The sequence below is a fragment of the Barbus barbus genome (genome assembly GCF_936440315.1).
Source record: "Barbus barbus genome assembly, chromosome: 10".
In the NCBI taxonomy this organism is placed as follows: Eukaryota; Metazoa; Chordata; class Actinopteri; order Cypriniformes; family Cyprinidae; genus Barbus; species Barbus barbus.
The window spans coordinates 29,534,327-29,555,158 of record NC_136738.1 but is presented as its reverse complement, the minus strand read 5'-3'; the positions used below and the strand labels follow the sequence as shown (position 1 = coordinate 29,555,158).

General features: G+C 35.4%; 1 protein-coding gene across 1 annotated transcript in view; it reads right to left on the bottom strand.

The window, feature by feature from the left end:
• Positions 1-20,832, bottom strand: part of LOC306876249 (low-density lipoprotein receptor-related protein 2-like) — a gene marked incomplete at its 5' end in the record, with an annotated part of 94,569 nt that overhangs the window by 55,127 nt on the left and 18,610 nt on the right. The window contains 19 exons of the mRNA XM_079427265.1: positions 101-349; positions 1,991-2,005; positions 2,558-2,938; positions 3,627-3,743; positions 3,917-4,036; positions 4,799-5,038; positions 5,464-5,745; positions 5,919-6,056; positions 6,438-6,568; positions 6,843-6,968; positions 8,036-8,228; positions 10,228-10,431; positions 10,591-10,731; positions 11,938-12,140; positions 12,243-12,449; positions 13,015-13,238; positions 18,407-18,576; positions 19,944-20,072; positions 20,161-20,280. Coding sequence (XP_079283391.1) covers positions 101-349; positions 1,991-2,005; positions 2,558-2,938; positions 3,627-3,743; positions 3,917-4,036; positions 4,799-5,038; positions 5,464-5,745; positions 5,919-6,056; positions 6,438-6,568; positions 6,843-6,968; positions 8,036-8,228; positions 10,228-10,431; positions 10,591-10,731; positions 11,938-12,140; positions 12,243-12,449; positions 13,015-13,238; positions 18,407-18,576; positions 19,944-20,072; positions 20,161-20,280 — 3,390 coding nt within the window. The remainder of the gene's footprint in view (positions 1-100; positions 350-1,990; positions 2,006-2,557; positions 2,939-3,626; positions 3,744-3,916; positions 4,037-4,798; positions 5,039-5,463; positions 5,746-5,918; positions 6,057-6,437; positions 6,569-6,842; positions 6,969-8,035; positions 8,229-10,227; positions 10,432-10,590; positions 10,732-11,937; positions 12,141-12,242; positions 12,450-13,014; positions 13,239-18,406; positions 18,577-19,943; positions 20,073-20,160; positions 20,281-20,832) is intronic.

The window sequence follows — 20,832 nt, the reverse complement described above, 5'->3', positions numbered from 1 at the left end:
TCCGAGAGGCTGAGCATGTCCAGTTGGCCTCCGGAGTCCGATCGTGGCTCCACTCCACTAATATCTGTCTTAGCACTGTCAGAGATCACAAAGCACAAACCTGAGGCCTTGCAGGTGCGTCCGTCTGCCTCTAGAGTGTATCCATCCTGACAATGGCAGCGGAAGGAGCCTCTCTCGTTGAAGCAATGCTGACTGCAGACGCCCGGAGGATGGCATTCATCGAGATCCTCGCACGTCTTTGAGTCGTTACTCAGCTGGAAGCCCATAGGACAAGTGCATTGGGCTCCAAACGGGCCCTGGATGCAGCCGTGAGTGCAGCCCGCATTGTTATCCGAGCAGCTCTCCTGATCTATGAGGAAGCAGAAACATTTACATGAATGACAACGGAAAGAAAAAGCATGCATGAAGACGCAAGGTATTCTGGGAACATGCTTAGCACAACCATTAAACGGGAGGAGTACTAAGGCTGGGCAATATCTGTATATTTATACATTTAGTTTAAAATTGCCTAAAAGGTGTTTTGTTTTCATTCAGATGAACCATTTTTGTGCCCAAACAACCAGTTTAATATATTTTAAATGTTTAACAATAACAGTGATATTATAGTTAACTAAAACCATGAAAGAAAAAATAAATTGTTGCTTGAAATAAGTTAACTGAAATAAAAAATATTTTATTTACAAAAAATACATAAATAAAGAAGAGAAGAAAGAATGGGAAAAAAACTTTGCAGAGGAAATATTTCTAATTTTCATTTAGTTTATCTTGATGTACTAAAATAACCTAAACTAAAACTATAATAAAAATTAATATATTCTATATACATATAATTTTTTAAAATAAAATTTAAATAAAAAATTGAAAGCGTAAAATATAAAACTATTCAAACTATTAATAAAAACTATAATAGTATGCTACAATAAGACTGATGCAAAAAGTACAATACAGTAAAAATTATAGTTAATAATAACCAAGAAACCAAGAAAGTTTCCACACAGTTTTTCATTAAATTAATAATGAAGGAACAAAGATATTTCATTATTTTCATGTATATGGACCAAAAACCTATACACAGAAATATAAAAACAGCAATATTTACCTACATATATTTATATTTCAAACATTTGAATATACAAAAAATGCCACATGGACAGTTTTGTGAACTTTACTGATGGTACAAAAATGAATCGGTTCGGCTTATCAAACTTACCAACTCTAATGTTTTCTAAACTTTTTCAAAAACAAAAAGTGTTTGCAAAACTAATCTAATGACACTTTTAAGGAAACTTAATGTTCAAGAAAGTGCTAAACAAGTTATATTTTCACGCAGATTAACCATTTTTGCCAATTAAATTGAAAATGTTTAATGCAAAAAGTGAAATGCAGTAAAAAAAAAAAAACATTAAGGCATGTTTTACACAGTTTTTCACTAAATAAAAAATTAAGGAAGAATAATATTGAATTATTTTCATGTATATGCACCAAAAAGCAATACACAGAAATAAACATCAATAGCTATCTACATATATTTCTATTAAAGCATTTTAATTTACAGTCTTTTAAAAAAGCCACATGGACAGTTTTGATGGAGGAAACAAATCAATAAATTGGTTCGGCTGTTGGAAAAGGAATTAAACTTACCAATTCTAATGTCTACTTAACTTTCAGTAAGAGTAAAATTGCTTAATTTTTAAAATCACTGCAAATATATTGTGAATATTCAATATATTGCCCAGCCCCAATGTTTACTGTTGAAATCTAAGCTAGTTTGGTGGTTGTGTTCCATTTCTATGGACTAACACATGTAAAATATTTCAAAAACAGTACTACACACTACATCTCTAAGTGTCTATAATGCTAAACACACACAATCTTGCCATATTTAGACACTCTGATCGTAATTGGACGGTTAGTGAGTACAGCCAGACAGATACTGGGATAGATTAGTGCTTCATGCAGAGGATTGTGGTTGATTAGGGGTTTAGCCTACCTGGTAAGGGCTCATCTGTGAGAAAGGAGAGCAACATGGAAGGAAAATCACAGATCATTTCAATGTTAATTTCCAGATTAGCTAAACACATGCATGATTTGACACACGGGATTTATAACACAGGCGACGTACTGAAATACTCCATGTATTTGAATCAACTGACTGACCACAATATCAATAGAAATATTAAAGATTTCGATGTAAATGAATGTTCTGGATTCAAGACAAGTTAAGCTCTAACAAAAGCATTTGTAACATGAATGTGTAACCAAACAACTGCTGGACCCCATTGACTTCCATAGTATGGAGAAAAAAATACTAGAGAGGAAAATGAGCTTTGCGTCACAGGAATAAATTACATTTTAAAATATATCCAAATAGAAAACAGCTATTTTAAACTGTAATAATATTTCACATTTTTACTGTTTTTTTTGAGAAAATAAATGTAGCCTTGGTGAGACTTATTTCAAAACCATTAAATAATAATGCCGCCCCAAACTTTTGAACAATACCGTACATGTCTTACATACTGTTGTAAATCTCAGTAAAACATATGGCATGACTTACTGCAGAGAGGGGATTCATCGGCGCCGTTGGGACAGTCTGGCGTGTTGTCGCACACCCTGCTGAGGTTAACACACACACTGTGTCCAGGGCACTGCCACTGCCAGCTGGGACAGCGGAACGGCGGCGTGGGACAGTCTCGCTCATCGCTGCCATCCCGACAGTCGTTATCACCGTCACATATCCAGCCACGGAAAACACAGTTCCCATTATCACAGCGGAACTGCGAGGTGGGGCATGTCCGTGGTGGGCACGCGTGGTGCTCGTCTGAGCCATCTTCACAGTCTGGGTGCCCATCACATTCCCAGTTTGAGGGAACACAACTGCCGTCTGACTGGCACTGAAACTCACTCTCGTGGTGACACATGCCAGGCGGCCTCGTGGCTGGAAGGGTCAAAGGTCGTGCAAGCTTAATTTAACATACATCATAATACAAGCTTCCCGAGGTTTATAATAAATGTTCAATATAATGTTCTTTAAGGATGAATCAAGAAGATGTCCAGGTCACATTCCACTCAAAAAAAATACAATGGTTAAATTAAAGCATATAATATTTTGTAACATCTTTAGAAATATATATATTTTTAATTATTTTCATTACACTTAAGCACATTTCTCCCAACATATAATTACTTCAATGCAAAACATTTTGTATTATCAGTACTGTAGGATAAATAAATATAATGAATAAAATAATGTATTCATGCAGTATTTGTTGTATCACTTTCATTTTAAATAAAAATGTTATTTTTTTTTATAATTACTACAGTACTTGTGTTATACAGTTATTAACCATGTAAATTTAAAACAATTATAATTATAACAATGTAAATTTAATAAGATTCACCATTCAGAATAATGGAAATTTTAAAACTATAATTATAAAATAAAATAAAAAATAATAATAATAATAAAAAAGACATCCAAAATAATGTCACATTGCTAGATCTTTAGTTCGAAATGTTTTTGTGAGATTCATTCATTTATAAACTCTATATGTAATGCAACTAAGGCATTGTTGAAGATTATCAGAACTGAAAGACAAATTGAAGATTCATTTGTTTATACTTACGACAACCAGATTCATCCGAGCGATCGTTACAGTCAAACACCCCATCACATCGGTAGTAGGAATTGACACACTGATGGCCGTTTGCACACTTAAACTCATACGCTGTGCAGTTGTACACTGATGACCAGAAGAACAAGAATCACTCAGATCAAGAAAAACAAGGCAACAAATAAAAATCGATTTGATCTGATTTAAACTTCCATAAGAGATTTTATTATACCGTTTATATTGTGAAAGATTCTATGTATTCATCAATGTTTGCACAGTTATTGGTGGGCATGAACTCTTACCACAGCCGTGTTCATCCGCTCCGTCTGCACAATCTCTGTCACCATCACACACGTAATTGGGGTCAATGCAGCGGTGGTCCGGACACTGGAACTGATCAGGGTGGCATGTGCCAATCGAATCTAGAAGAAGAGACACCACAAGAAAAGTTCATCGCGCAGAAGTTGCTCTTTCAAAGCTCAAGACTTAATGGGATTCTCAGTTACGTTTCATTCAGATGTTTCTCCTAAAATGCCTTAATAGAAATAAAAATGGACACAAGAATATACAGTGGAATATGACCAGCACAGAGCTCAGATTATAACACAATTTGATAAGAAATATTTTAGTTCATTTTGAGATCTGACTTTTTTATATATATGTATGTATATATGTGTGCTATTTAACAAAGCCTTCGAAATGCATCTCATCCAATCAGAATTTAGAGTTAAAGCTATCTGTTATTTATATACGGTATTTTATGTATAATTTATATATTTGAAAATTCACATTGAGTTTATAGCCACTTCGATCAACAGTGCCCAAGGTGTTATTTTCATTGATCTCACTGATTTCATTTAAAGTATCATTGATATACTATTATATTTTTTGTTAATATTTTAAATTAGATTAAAAAATTTTTGCTATCACCTTAATTTTTGTTAAAATTTTAGTAATATTGTTGAGTGTTTTTAAATTTAAATATCGTTTTTATTTATTATTATCTATTAATTTTAATTTATTTAGTGTTAGTTATTTTAGTACTTCAAGTAAAAAAACAAAGCGAGAATGAAAAATGTTGTAGCTGAAATAAAATATTTTTTTTATATTTAAATTTATTTCAAATTACAAAAATGTTTTTAATGGTTTTAGTTTTAGTTAACTATAATATCCCTATGTCTTACCGCAGTTGTTCTCATCGGATCCGTCTCCGCAGTCATTGTCGGTGTCACAGAGCCATGTGCGGGGGATGCAGTGATGGTTGGCACAGCTGAACTGGTCAGCCTGGCAAGTGCCAGGGGTCTGGGTGGGACAGTCTCGCTCATCACTGCCATCAAAACAGTCATTGTGTCCGTCGCAGTGCCAGCTTCTGGGCACACAGCGCTGATTGGCACAGGTGAAGGCACTGGGCGAGCATGTGTTATCTGTGAGCCAGCAGAGTGAGGAAAAAATTAACATACTTATTTTCATGGTAAGTGGAAAAAGACTTCTCATAAAAAATCTCATGAAATATAAAAAAATCTCATAGAAATGCATGCATTATTTTAACTCAAAGAGTAGAGCATGGCACTAGCAATGATTCTCTGAACATACATGATATTATATAACTGCATGATATTGTACATGTAATTTGCTTGGGTTGTATTTATTTTTATTGTCATATTAGCTTCTCAAGTATGAAGTGTTTTGATAGTTTTAGTGCATTTTTAATGCTGTGCCAAGCTGAAAGTTGGTAAAAGGAACTGTGTTAAGAGTTTTGAAAAAGTGGCCTAAATAATGTCCTAGCGATTGCTCATTACTACCTTCTCAGCACATGAATATTCACATGAAATATAAAGTAAAACATTACTATTAGCGCCACAGTTGGCCTCATCGCTGTTGTCATGACAGTCGTCTACGCCGTCACATTGGTTGCTCTGGGAGACACATTTCCCATTAGTGCACGAGAAGGAGTTAGAGCCACACTGGAGGGTCGGCGGCTCATTGGATGGATCGTCCACACACGTCTGCTGATTCGCTTCCAGCTTCATTCCGTATGGACAGCCACACACTCGCTGGGAGTACGGTGCTGGGAAACAGAAATGACTGCAGTCTCCATTTGGGTTTGTTTGCCTGCTGCAGAAGTTAGAACCTGTTGGGAGTAAAAAACAATGCACTTTGATCATTGAGTTATATTGCAACCATATTTGATTAATTTGCTGTATTTTAATAAATGGCCTTTACAAACCCTAATACCTTTGTGGAGGCATTACATTCAATGCAAAAATTAGTTAAGTAAATGAATCAATAGGAAGTGAGTCTCACCAATCTGCGAGTCAGCGTTGAAGGATTTGACATGCATGATGTGGCTGATCCCTCGGCGTATGATCATCATCTCCCCTCCGTCTGTTTTACGGACCCTCACAATTCCACCCAGCCTCCAGTCGGTGAAGTACACATAACCTGGACGAGCAAACTTCATTAATGTTATCAAACAGGCCATCTCTGAGAAATACCAGTCCATGAACTCTGACTTCTGCCCTTTTATCTTTCAGCACTGAACTGACGAACTACACTGAGGTTGTAGTGACCTTCATTTCACAGATACCAGACGTGGCTATCCATCATCAAAGAAGAGGCCAACGGGACTAACATGTTTAGGACGACATTGAGATGATCACAGACATCAATGAATGGCAAAATTAACATTTCGTAAGTCAGTGGGTTTAGTTTAGACTGCTTTCTAAGTCAGCCACATCTCTGTGTAGACAGATACAGATACAACAGATATAGAATGATACAATGACAGACAGACAGACAGACTAGATAGATAGATAAACGCACCTCCAAAGACAGTAAGTCCAAACGGATGGGAGATCTGAGTGATGCGGTCCAAAGACAACCTGTTTTGTCCGTCAAAGTTGCTGTGCTCGATCTTATCAAAGAAGGCGTCCACCCAATACAGCCGCATGGCACTGAGAGGCAGAGACATGGTCAAGAGAGAGTTTTAGACCAATGCTGAGAAACAGGATTATGTCAGATCATGATTTAAGGAGATTAAGAGTGAGTGTGCTGTTGAATGTGCAATGTATGATGAGTAATGATGAGTCACAGCTTTAGGAAGCCATCGAAGTTAAAGCAAAGAGAGGAAGGTTTATGAATGAAACTGAAATTGATCATTGTTTGAAGTATTATGAGCACAACTGAATGCTGTATTGTTGTAGTTTAATTCTGGGAACTGTAACTCACCTCCAGTCAATGGCCAAGCCATTCGGCCAGCCGAGAGTGGTGTTTACAATCGACTGAGCATGTGACCCATCACCCCAGGCCCGCATAATCTTCGCAGGACGGTACCAGTCAGTCCAGAAAATATAACTGCCAAGCACAAAGACACATGTTCAACAACCCCGTATATACAGTATATATATATTTTTTATTTCTCTTGTATTTCTTCAATTTTTGAAGTCTTCAGAAGTCATATGGATATACCATGCACAGTTTGGCGTTTCTCAAAAAAGTTCTGAAAAGTGGGGCCAAAAGTCATACAGGTTTGGGGACGGCATGTGGGTGAGGGAACAATGACAAAATCACCACAAATCTTCACCCCGTGGCCTCGCCAAAAGCCAAATTAATAGGTGGGGACGCATTCGAAACCATCCGCTGGGTTTTATTTATAAACTGTGAGGTATAGACAGTTTATCTGAGTGCTCTGCGGGGTTTTCCCCCCTTAAGCCAAGTTCTTAGTGTGCACTACAATACCGGCCTTCATGCAGCACTAATCTAGTCTCCTGGGCCCAGAGGCCTCATGACTTTGAAGCCATTGGAAATGTCCCACTAGCACGGCATAAAGAGCTCCTTTATCTGTGCCAGGTTCAAAGCAGGAGCAATCTATGAATGGCTGGGCACCTCCTGCATTATGAAAGGTGTGACTGGACACAAGTGGCCCGATTGTTAATGCTTTTTCATGGTCTTAGGGAAACAGAGAGGTGAGGTGAAAGCAGGGCTCCCCCGAGCTGTGTTTCTGGCTCACGGTCGCTTGCTGAATTGTGTCTGTTGACATTTGAACGTGCCTGTGATTTCAAACTCACGGTCACAACTCTTTTTTTGGCCTACAGTAGCAATGGTTCTGTTCCAATATCTCGTAAGCTGCCTATAAAGACATCATATTAAGGGATCATAGCGGAAGCTTTTTCAAAAGATACAATAGCAGCATAACTATAGCATATTTATGTATCCTGTAATGCAAGACAAATATGGATTATAAATATAATTATTTAAATAACAGTTTACATCATCAACTAAAACTATAAAATAAAATAAAATAAATATTTCGGGTGACACTGTCTGAAAGCAAGACGGCAGATAAAAATTTTTATTAAATTAAATAAAATTAAAAATAAAATTGCAATATTATAAACAAGACTAGCCAATAAACCACTCACCCAGCCACTGGGTGGACCACTATGGATCTGGGGTTGTTGAGGTTTCGTACAATGGCTCGTCTGGACTTATCTGCGACCTTCATGACAGATATACTCCTGAAGCGTGGATCCGTCCAGTACAGGTTCTTCGATATCCAATCATAAGCAAGATCTTCCACACCATCCACCCGATTGGCTGCTAGTACCTCCCTGCCTGTGCAGTTTAAAGCAAAGAAACACAAAGATTAGAGCGCAGTCCACTCCTTGAATTTTATGGAATCCAGAAAAAAAAACAGTTTTCACAAAAATATTACGCAGCACAGCTGTTTTTAATACTGATGATGCCAATACATGTTTCTTGAGCAGCAAATCACTAATGATTTCTGAAGCATCATTTGACACTGAAGACTGGAGTAATGATGCTGAAAATTCAGCATTGCAACACTGGAATAAATTATATTTTTAAATATATTTAAATAGAAAAGAGTTATTTTTTAATATTACTTTTTTGGATCAAATAAATGCAGTCTTGCTGCAAAGCGAAAAGTGCAAATTAATGTGCTATCCCTTATATGTGGCTCACAAGTGTTGAATGAAACAAGCGAACTGTCTATATTGGTTTGGGTTGAGTCAGGGGAGGAAGGTATTAGTGTCCTGGATTTCTATTAGAAATGTAGTCCAACACCGGCGAACACATTATCTCATGTAGTTGGCCTTTGAAGGCAGCTGATAGGCGAGATCACATGCAGCAAAATGTGTTGTTGGCACACAGCAAATATCCCGAGGGCTGAGTGGAGTATTCAGTGAGTATCGGTTTCTCACTTTATCTGCTTACAAGTCAAGGGCATTTCATCAAGCAGAGCACAGATTTTGTGCGTTTTTTCACCAACAAAATGAATAAGAAAATATGAACTGAAAAGCACTCCAGTGAATACAAGCAATTATATATTAGGGTCAGAAAGTAAAGGCAGGGTAGGTGATTTGCAAATTTGTTGTTATGCAGGTTGAAAGTCTCTTCACACTCTGATTGCAATCACTCAGTGAACTAAATGTATTTATATGAATTTATATCGTCTGTGGAAGCCATATGGCTGTAAAATGTTCGTCCAATCATATCTGTCCAAGGGCTACGATAGGCTGTCCTGCTTCCCTGTCAACATATGAATTTGCATACCTCTGCACAGATATGATACGTCATCAGTGCGTTCCATTATGCTACTGCAGAACAAGCGAGAACGTAAGGCGTAGTTATTGTTATATTATGCGCGTTGTACTGCAATATTTTCTCACCGGTGAATAAAACATAAGGTAATCTGACAGCGCTGCATTCAACCCTACACAATGTCATCTCTCATCTCTGGTCTGCCTGTGTTTTGGAGGAGGCGTGGCTTTGGAGAGTGATTTGCAGGGAGGGTGGGATCTTATGCTTTTAAAACTAGCTTGCTATTGCTAGCCTCTACGAAATCGCCTACCCTACCTATAAAACTGGCTCCCAAATTCAAGATACGGGACAAAAAGTGCTCCTTAAAAAAACTGTTTTTATAATTGTTGTGGCTGAAATATAAAAATGAATAAAAAAAGTGTTGATTACAATATTGCATTTCAATCTTCTAACAATGCAGCAAACGTTTCTTTTCAAGCGTTGTTTTATGCATTGTAGCATTACATACAGCCACATACATATCTCTTGAGTGCATAAATGCAATGGCCAATTGGTGGCGTTTAGATTTTGACCTGCCATTTTTTAAGCATTCAACTAATCAGCTTTATTAGCATTATTAGAATATTATGAGCAATAATCAAGATAATATTACAGTGCTACCTTGTAATAAGTTGCTGTTTTTTACATTTTATAAACTTTAGTATGTAGGCTATTTAAAATTACTCTAATGTCATAACTTTGTTTAAAATACATGTATGTATGCCACCTTCGACAGCCTGTGTAAATAGGCATGCCATGTCAGATACAGCTTCTGTGCCACCTTGGCAATGCAATGATGGCTTTTATTGATGCTGATCATATTTTATTGGTAACAGCCTATAGTATTCTGACTGATTGAATTAATTGATTCAATTTATATATTTTTACATAAAAAAGATGACATGCATACTTTTACAAAGGTATAAAATGTATATATGTCATGAAGAAGTTAGTTGAAATTGCTTACAGCAGCTTTACTGAAATATGCATAGAAAAAACTAGCCATTCTCACCGGTTCCATCAACTTTCTGTTTGTAGATGATGTCCTTCACCGTATCGGAGAAGAAAATCGAATTGTCTGCAGCACTGAAGTCCACTCCAACGAAATAAGATGGAGTTCCTGTGATGGGGAGAATGATGTCTTCCTGTGTGGACAGGTTGAAGGGGATTCCTCTGACTGCCAACTGACTGGAGAACAGCAGAAACTGCCTCACAGCTGCAAGACACATATTGCATATTGTTTTCTTTAAACATCAAACTGTTGCATCTCAAAATGATGATTTTTCATGATACGACCTGATTAAAAAGCATAAGATGCAAAGACTCAAAGGCAACCAAAGACACAAACACAAGGTATGACTGAGATCTGTCTTACACATGCATCTCTTGCCGTCAGCATGCAGATCGTAGCCCATCCGGCAGCGGCAGCGATATCCCAGACCGCCGTTATCAGTTCTGTGACTCAGAACACAGATGTGCTCACAGCCTCCTCGATCCGTGCCACAGGGGTTACTTACTGTCCGATCAAACAAACATACATGTCAATAAATCACAAAAACAAAAGCAATAATTGAATGATGTCTGCAGTATTTTTGTTTAAAGTGGCTACGTTTAAAACCTCTCCTAAGCACAGTGATTCAACCCTGCTGTCCTGGATAAAACAGGACAGATTAACTTGACGTTTAAACTACAAATATGATGCGATCACATTGAATTTCTGGCTATCATCATGTGTGGTTTCAGTGACTAATAACAAAACTTTTCGGGCCATATTTTCACCTGTATTTAGCGCTGAGCACTTGTTAATGCATTACCAAAAACAAAATGTAAACAAAGTCATTGGGAACAGAAATTGCACCATATATACAGTTTAATATATTAAAATATATAAATATTCCAAATTTTGTATATACAGTATTTATTTATTTATTTGCATACATTTGATGTGTGTTTATACATTTGCATATGTAAATTTTAACAAGCAAAATAACTTTTGTATTTCAGTATTTTGTAGTTTGTACTTAAAATCAGTCAATTTTGCACACATTTTTTAAATTTAATTACGTAATTTGCAATGCTTTACAAAACAAGTAGCTAATTCCCCCCAAAAAAATAAGACTTTTAAAACAGAATTTTAGTTTTATATATTAACAAGTTGTAATGTAATAAAGTTGTAATATAATATGAGGTAAAACAGGCTGTCATGTTATTTTAGCAATATTTATCTACTTTTGTAGTATTTAATAATATTTAGAATTATCTTTCTAGTATTTTTCATTTTTTTATTACAACTTTACTTTAAGTTTTACCAATTATGTTGTGCATTTGTAATTTTTATTATTTTTCTTTAATATTTCTATTTAGATTTGATTTTTTTATTTCAGTTTTGTCATTTTAGTGCTTCAGCATAACCTGTTTTATTTCAGTCAGTTGTGAAAGCCAATGTTTTTCATTTTCATGTAAGTTTCTTTAAGTTAAGTTCTAATATCTAATCTGATATTTATATTTTATTTCAGCTTTATTTCAATTAACAAAAATTATTTTAACAGTTTTACTTAACAATAACAACACAGGCTCATCGGCTCATTTATTGCGTAGAATTTTTTCTTTTTTGCTAGTACTTCTATAGCCAAAACCACAATGAAATGCTATATTTACAGAAGCAAAACTGCACTGCAATCTTGTTGCCGACATTCAACACTTTAATATACAATATCCTTACCAAAGGGCTGTCTGTATGCATGGACCACAGCAAGGCCATGTGGTCTCTGTGAGGTCCTGTAGAGCTCTTGTGGGCTGTTGTCGCTGTATTTATTAGCCTTCATAACGGCCATCTTGGTCCAGTCAGTGTAGTAGACCGAATGCTCAAACAGAGTAATGCCAAACGGATGAGGAATCACAGACCCACCATGAACCACAGTTTTCCTATTGGAGAATTGAAATAAGAGTTAATAGACTTCCAGAAAGTGTGAACAAATGATAAAAATCAGCATGCATTTCCAAATAAAACATCTCTATAGAAGATACCTGTGCAAGCCATCATAAGTGGTGGTTTCGATATAATCGTAACGGCTGTCCACCCAATACACTCTTTTAGCCTCAAGGTCCAAAGTAATCCCAGCAGGCCAGCCGAGTTTGGTCCTGATGATCCCATAGCGATTGGTCCCATCCATGTAGGCCCTCTCCAAACCCGGTTCCCCATTCAAAGTATCCCAGTCAGAGAAGAAAAGGTACCTAAACTCAAACACAACAACCTCATTGTGACACAAGACATTGTTTTAATCATCTAAAATAGAAAGAGGAACTCATCCTAAATTATGCTATCCTATTATAATGATGAATCGTGATTTATTAATCTCATGTTGCACCAAAAGAGATGAAGAGCAACTTGAACTTCAATGGTATTTGCACAGATATATTGTTAGCGCTCAGTTTGGACAGCATCAGGTTACGGATAAAACCCTTGGGGATAAGAACGAGATTTTGAAATGAATACCCAAAGAACGTTATTTTCAAACACCAAAGCGATGCAACTATACACATTTATTGTCACTTCTCAATTTAGCAGGAGGCCACCTGGCCGTACGACCCTATCGTGTTTCTGTGAAGCTCATCTTTGCTTAATTACTTCTGACTAATCCTCACAGACAGTGTACAACATTCCCGTTCTCAGTATCTGAGGCTCCAGATCCGAGATCAGATTCATGATTGCGCTTACAATGGATGCGGATTAGGTGGAGGAAGCAAGGGTAAGATTAAAGTCGACGCAAAGCGTCTGACGTTTCCCTCGGGAACTCACCCCACGGTCGGGTCAAGCGCGAGACCTCTCGGGTTGCCCAGGTGCTCTGCGATCAGCGTCACCCGATTGCTCCCGTCCAAGTCCACCATGTCGATTCTGTTGACGCTGGCCTCCACCACGTACAGCTTATTATTCACCCAGTCCACGGCCAGGTTTTCAGGATAGTCCACGGATACGTTCAGCACCACCTGCAAATGCGACCCGTCCATATCCACAGAAAACACCTATTTGGAGCAAACAAGTTGTGGTTGAGGTTTTGACATCCGCATGAAAAGACCAGCCTATGCTGTGAATGTTGGTTTGCTGTTGTCACCACTAGGGTTCTTAAAGGTACCATAGAATGCATTGATACAGTATTTTAAATTGTTCTCTAATATCTACATAGAAAGTATGTGGCTTCGGTAAGGGCAAAAAATCTCCATGTCCATTTACAACCCTAGGATTTCTCCCTAGATTGAAACGGTCTGTTATTGGCTTATTTGGCAGGGTCATGAATAATAATGAGCTCGGCTCTGATTGGCTGTTTCACAGTGCTGCTCAATGTTGAGCTCTGCTCTGATTGGCTGTTTCACAGTGCGGCTCATCAGCAAGAAGGAAACACAGGGAGGAAAATATATATTTAAATACTTTCTCTCGCAGTTATATTGTCGGGTTATTATACTGTATATAAAATGCGGGCATCAAGGAGCCGTTATTAATACGCGAGGCATTGAAACTGCTTTTGAACGATCGGTCGATCGCGTTATAGTTTCACTTTCAAGATACAAGATCGCACAAACTTTTATATTTATATGTTTATTTTATGGAGCGACAATACTTACGACACATTTTACAAGATCAGATGCTTGTCAGTGGTGCTCAGGATCAGTATATCATTCGTCATCATCCTCAGTCATCTCTCTTTACTCTGTTTATGTGGTAAGTGAAATATTATGTACTGTAGTGTAACAGGCAGCTAGCAAGGAGCTAACCATGTCCCTTTAGTGGCTTGCATTATTTTATTAGAACGCGTTATTTGCTTTCCGTGCCTTTCTGAATACAGTTCAAGAGTTATTACTGTTAACTGAAACTAAAATGATTAAAAAAATTTTACTAATTAAAATAAAGTGAAATTAGAAATGTTGCCTTGGCAAGTTGAAGAACTGGAATTACTAACTTAATTAGTAAGTAAATGTGATTTATATTAAAAATAATAAATATGATAAATGAACGTAAATGACTAAATATACAAAGAGTAAAACTATTGAAAAATATAAGCATGTTAAAAAGCATATTAATTGAAATAAAATAAAATATTAGATGAAAACTTTAATTAAATGAAAATTAGAAATCTTGCTAAGGCAAGGTGAAGAACTGAAATTATTAACTAAATTACTAAATAAAATGAATATCATAACAAAAAAATATTATAAATAAACAATTTTTTTTTTAAATAAAAAAAACAATTTTATTGTACATTTAAATGATGAAGTAAAATTAAATATAAATAATAGATAAACGTAAACTAAACGAAAATTAAAAATGCTGCTTTGCCAAGTTGAGTTCACAAACAACATTACTAAATAAAATGAATATTAAATAGATATATTCTAAATAATATCATAAATACATAAACATTAGTTAAAAATTAACTGAAATTACTAAATAAATAACAACTAAATCATTTTTGTTAAATGGAATAAAAATTAAATAAAATATAATTATTAGATTAAATATTTTAAACTAAATGAAAATGAAAAATATTGAAATTACTAAATAGTTTACTAAATAAATAAAACGAACATTCTAAATAAATAAATAAGAATGAAATTGCTAAATAAATAAAATGTAAAACAGAACTAAAACCGAAATAAAATTAAACTAAACCTACTGTAAATAGGAATACTTTTATAAAATTACAAAAAGTTTAGTATGCAGCACGAAATCAGTCTATAAAAACTCAGACTGACCCAAGGTGGTCTTTTCGGCAGTAATCCTACAAGAACATAATCAAAACTTGACATTACATTCTCTTCTTATATAATCATGGTAATAAGACTGTGGTCTGGCTTATATCATCTGACATCCGCGAGTTTGGCTTTCTCCGCTGCCCGAGAGGTGGTACTCTGAAACCACTGCCCTATTGATTAAAAGATGGCACCAGTTTCTCAGGCTGGATCCCTTGGCATCATAACACAAGCTAAGGCACCAATGCTCTTTGCAGGCTTCGCCCTTTGGAAACCAGAGCCAAACGTCTAAAAGACTGTGATTCTGAGCTGACCCGTTTACAGAAACTCAAGCTGTGAAGGTGGTCTGGTGGTGTGGCTCTCTGAGACCCCCTGCCATGACACTCAGATGCCTGTCTTCTTGCATGTACCCACTTTTTTTACTCCATGGCTGATCTCCAAATCACAAAGTAGCCAAGAGTTTGAAACAAAGCTCTTTGAGCTGGCCAAAGAATGCGTAAAAAACGGAGGAATACTGCATGCTCACTCCAGATACTCTCAGGTTGCATAAAATTACGCAGAAATATGTGAGCATTTCCCCGCATATCAGACACTTTCTGGAGATTAGAGAACGTGGAGTCTAGCACCGATCCGAGCCAGTTACCGTGACTGCGGCCCTTCGGGAACCAGACTGGTCGCCCATTATTAACGTATTAGCAGTATCTACAGGCATCAGCTGAAGAATCCCCTTTCCGCTGATGAAGAGCCAACTTCCTCCATTGCTTTTTTCTTTAATCCTCAGTGACCAAGCACTGATATTTAATTTGTTTTTTCTTCTCATTTTTTTGTGTTGGTTTGAATCTTGGTTAAACATAAGCAAAACAAAAAGTTTTTTAAGGCTGTAAAATTGCAACTTTGCTTTTTCTACACTGGAAATTTAAAAAATACAGTTTTTACCATATAACTTACACTATAATCTAACAAATACATACACTGTACACTGGTATTCAAAAAATGTATTAAGATGATCATTAAGACGTTTTTTAGAGAAATGAATAGCAAGGATGCTTTAAATTGATCAAAAGTGATAGTAAAGGCATTTATAATGTTGCAAAATATTTCTAATTTAAATAAATGCTTTTCTTTTGAACTTTCTACTCATCAAAAATCTTGGGAAATTAAAATAAATCACAGTTTCAAGAAAAATATTATACAGTGCAACTGTTTTCAACATTGATAATAATCAGAAATGTTTCTTGAGCAGCAAATCAGTATATTAGTATGATTTCTGAAGATCATGTGACACTGAAGACTGGCGTAATGATGCTGAAAATTCAGCTTTAATTACAGGAATAAATTACATTTTGAAATATATTCAAATAGAAACCAGTTATTTTAAATTGTAATAATATTTCACAATATTACTGTTTTTACTGCATTTTTAATAAAAAAAATGCAGCCTTGGTGAGATTTCTTTCAAAAATATTAAAAAATCTTATCAACAACAAACTTTTGAATGGTAGTGTGTCTACATATATTCATACAGCTACTATATAACTGTTCAATTTAATACAAAGCAGTCATTAGTGCTGTCAGTGACCCTGCTGTGTCTGGAAAATTCACATTATAAAATTGTTAAAGGGGTCATATGATGCTTTTTTAAAGATCATTATTTTGTGTATTTGGTGTAACAGAATATGTTGACATGATTTAATGTTCAAAAAACACATTTTTCAAATACTGTACATTACAGATACAACTAATAACAAAACATACTTGCAGTCGTGGATTCAGAAGCGCCGGATTGTCATAGCAAAGTCAGAATTACCTCCTCTCCTAGGTTCACCAAACGGTTGTCCATAAAATGCATTGTGATAACATCTGGGTTGTGCTGTTCTGTTGTAAGTAATCTTAATGATTCCTAATTGCATCTACTTTCAGAAGGCCAAATAAAGTGCTTTTGCTTTCTCACAGAAACACACAGCGTCTCCCTGACAAGGCTGCATCAACTCTACTGCGGTTGCATGCATTCTTTCTATGCGTGAACATTTGGGCGGCATTACGCAAATATTTCCACATTGTGACGTAGACATGTGGGGGCGTGTTTGAATGAGCCGTTTTAAGGGGGCGTGTCAGAGTCTTAACTTTGATAAAGAATATCTCTTTGGTTTTTTAGACTTTTTAGGGATCTCATCTATGCACAAACAGCTTGTAACACTCCAAAGAGAAAGGAAAACTTAAAATCGCATTATATGACCTCTTTAACTTGCTCCTGATATGCATTTGAAAGTTGAACATTTTAACACATTATTTAAATCGTTTAAATATGTTTTCATTTCAAAGTGGGTCTCTGAGGGTTAATGTAATATTGCTCGGTCCTGATTGCTTCAGGAAGATTTTAGGGAGGCTTGAAAGATACTGGCACACTCTATTTGAGACAGGCAGACTTTATTTGGGCCTTTAGCCAAATGTTGTTGCTGGGGTGTATGAGAGGTGAGATCAGAGCAGACTGACTGGCACAATGAAGGTGTGTGTGTGTGTGTGTGTGTGTGTTGAGGGTCAGCGACGCTAGTACATGTCCAAGGAGGAAGAGCTGGTATAATGCAGAGCTTTGTTATCAACAGCAAATGTAACATCGATATCGCTATGCCTGACAAGGTTAGAACTTCAGTAATCTGTGAAAGGTCACTTATTAAATTCGGGAAAACTGAGAACGCGTGACAGGTGCCAGAGCATTAAATGAATGTAAGCGGGAAACATTAATGCCACACACTTAGCCATGAAATATAATAAACAGTGGTCTAAGTCCATCAGGACTGGGCAATACATATATATGATGACTATCAGGTTAAGATGGAACTATAAAACATAATGTATCAAATTAAGCAACACTGTAAATATTATCATTAATTAACTACAGGTTAACTGTATTTAACTTGCATTAAACATCTACTAGGATATAATGGCTGTTTGATGGAAATGACTCAATAAAAAAAAAAAAATGCAAATACATAAAGAGTAATAACGACTGAAAAATATCAAGATACACAACGTTTAAATGTTTGGAGTCGAAAAAAAAAAACATTTACAGTATAAAAGAAGTCTTGTTAAAAATACAGTAAAATCAGTAATAATGTGAAATATTATTGCAATTTAAAATAACTGTTTTCTTTTTTAATTTATTTTAATATGTATATTTTAATATTACTCCAGTCTTCAGTGTCACATGATCCTTCAGAAATCATTCTAATATACTGATTTGCATCTCAAGAAACATGTCTTATTAATACCAATGTTGAAAAGCAGAGATTGCTGCTTCATATTTTTGTGGAAACTGATACTTTTTTTTTTTTTTGAGGATTCTTTGTTTAATGGAAAGTTTAAAAGAACAGCATTTATTTGAAATAGAAATAGCAACTATATGTAACTTCAGAAGGACTGTTGTTGTTAGTCTGTCGTCCATTTACCTTATTTTGGATTGTGTCGGTCCAAAAGACTCTTTGCAGCTGGTAATGGAAGTCCACACCAACAGCAACTCCTCTGTTCTGGGACTCGACCAGGGTTTGAGCGTTGTGTCCGTGGACATCAGCAATCAGCAAGTCTCTCCCGTTGGAGAATATAAGCGAAGGCACCCCAGCTGAAGATTGCCAAACAAAGTGAATTAATGTGGTAAGCTTCAAAACGTTTGACAATCTTTGGAGAACTCACATAATATAATGCACTTTTGATAAGACATAACTAATGTGAGAGAGTTTGGGGTTGGCTGTGTGGTGCCAGTGTTTGTTATTCATTGCCAGGGCCTGCCAAACAAATGGTTGGGAGGCACACATATTTGAAAATATTTTTTAAATTTTTTTTTAATTTAATATGATTTATTATGAGAAAAATTACCCTGAGTGAATACATTTAAAAAAAAAAATACTTATTAACCTTTGTAAAATATATTTAAAATAAATATTAATTAATTAATGTGATTTAATTTGAGAAAAAAAGCATACTGAGTAAATAAATACTTTTTTCTTAAATGTGTAAAACTAATTTAATATAATAAGATTTATTATGAGAATAAATGAGTAAATTTGAAAAACTAAATGTGTAAACCTTTGAAAAATATATTTAAAAATAAATATTAATTAAGCCAATAATATAGGAATATAAGAAAAAAGGATACTGAGAAAATACATAAATATATTTTTTAAATAAATAATACAAATATTTAAAAGAAATATTAATTAATCCAATATGACGTATTATGAGAAAAAGTACAAATAAATGCAATTAAAATATACTTGTAAATATATGTAAAATAAATATTACAAAATTGTATATGATTTATCATTAAAAAAAAGAACAGAGCTGTAAATCCATTAGGACTAGGTGACAAATTTCAAACGTTCACAGAATAAATAAATGCAAATATTTTGCTTGCACTATAAAATCCAAAACAAAAATCTAAGCAACATTTTGATCAACTGTGCATTTTTTTAACTAGATTTTAACTATACTTAAACATTAAAATAACTATAGGCTACAACTGCTTTTACAATTTTACAAGCTGTAAAATATGTTTATTTTGTTGGTTTAATCTGAATACATGATGTTTCCTAACCATACTGTAGAAAAAAAAACGGATTATTTGATTATGTAAATTGGAGTACATATTTTTCAATTTCAATTTTTATTTTATGTGTTACTTGCCATTTGTTTGTAATTAATTGTGAAATTTACTAGCAATTTCTGAGTAAAAAATGTTCAGTGCACATTACTTGGATTATTTTATAGCTGTATATTTATGGATGGTACTTTGACACTAATCTCTGACTGATAGCAGAATACTTTCTGACTGTAACATTAAAACATGAATGTTCTGTGAAGGTCCTTTGAAACAAGAATTGTGAAAGGTTTATATAAATAAACTTGAAGTGAATCAGTTACAGCACTTCACCAAACTCAGAGATTGAGTATATACTATAGGCAGTGTATTAGAGGCCTGAATGGACTCACACGAGGGATTTGCGCGGCAGTATTTGTGCTGCTCCAGAAGGTAACCGTCCCGACAGCTGCAGCGATGGCTTCCGATCCGATCCTCACACAGCTGGTCACACATGCCCCACAGACTACAGTCATCATAATCTGCACAGAATACAGGGAGAGTTGATGGCAAGTCACCAGTTTGACTGAATATGAGCACCTATTTGTAATCACCAGTCAAATGTTTTACCAATGCATGAGCGGCTGTCGTTTCTGCTGACCAAGTATCCCGGCGGACAGGCGCAGGTTCCTCCGTCAGGAGAGGAGTGACAGTGATGCTCGCAGCTCAGAGATGCACAGCGCCAGATACCTGTCACAAAACACTCGGAATGTTAGGAAAACCTTAGAGGAAACCGAAAATGTACAAAGCGTTAAAGCAAACACAGAATTCTGGCAGATTAAAGTCATACCAAACCAAAAACTAAGACAGCAGCAATGTCTTTAACAGTGTATTAGGCTAGAATTTTTGTTACAGTTATCTAAAACTGAAACTACACTGTAAAAAATATTTTATCTAAATACAGATTCTTGGAGTATGCTTTACAAGAAAATACTATTTCATTATTTTTACTTTTCACATTTATTTCAAAGTGTTACCTGCTTTTCTTTTTAATTATATGTGACCCTGGCTCACAAAACCAGTCTTAAGTCGCTGGGGTATATTTGTAGTAATAGCCAAAAATACACTGTAAGGGTTAAAATTATCGATTTTTCTTTTATGCCAAAAATCATTAGGATATTAAGTAAAGATCATGTTCCATGAAGATATTTTTTTAACTTCCTACCATAAATATATCAAAACTTAATTTTTGCTTAGTAACATGCATTGCTAAGAACTTCATTTGGACAAATTTAAAGGCAA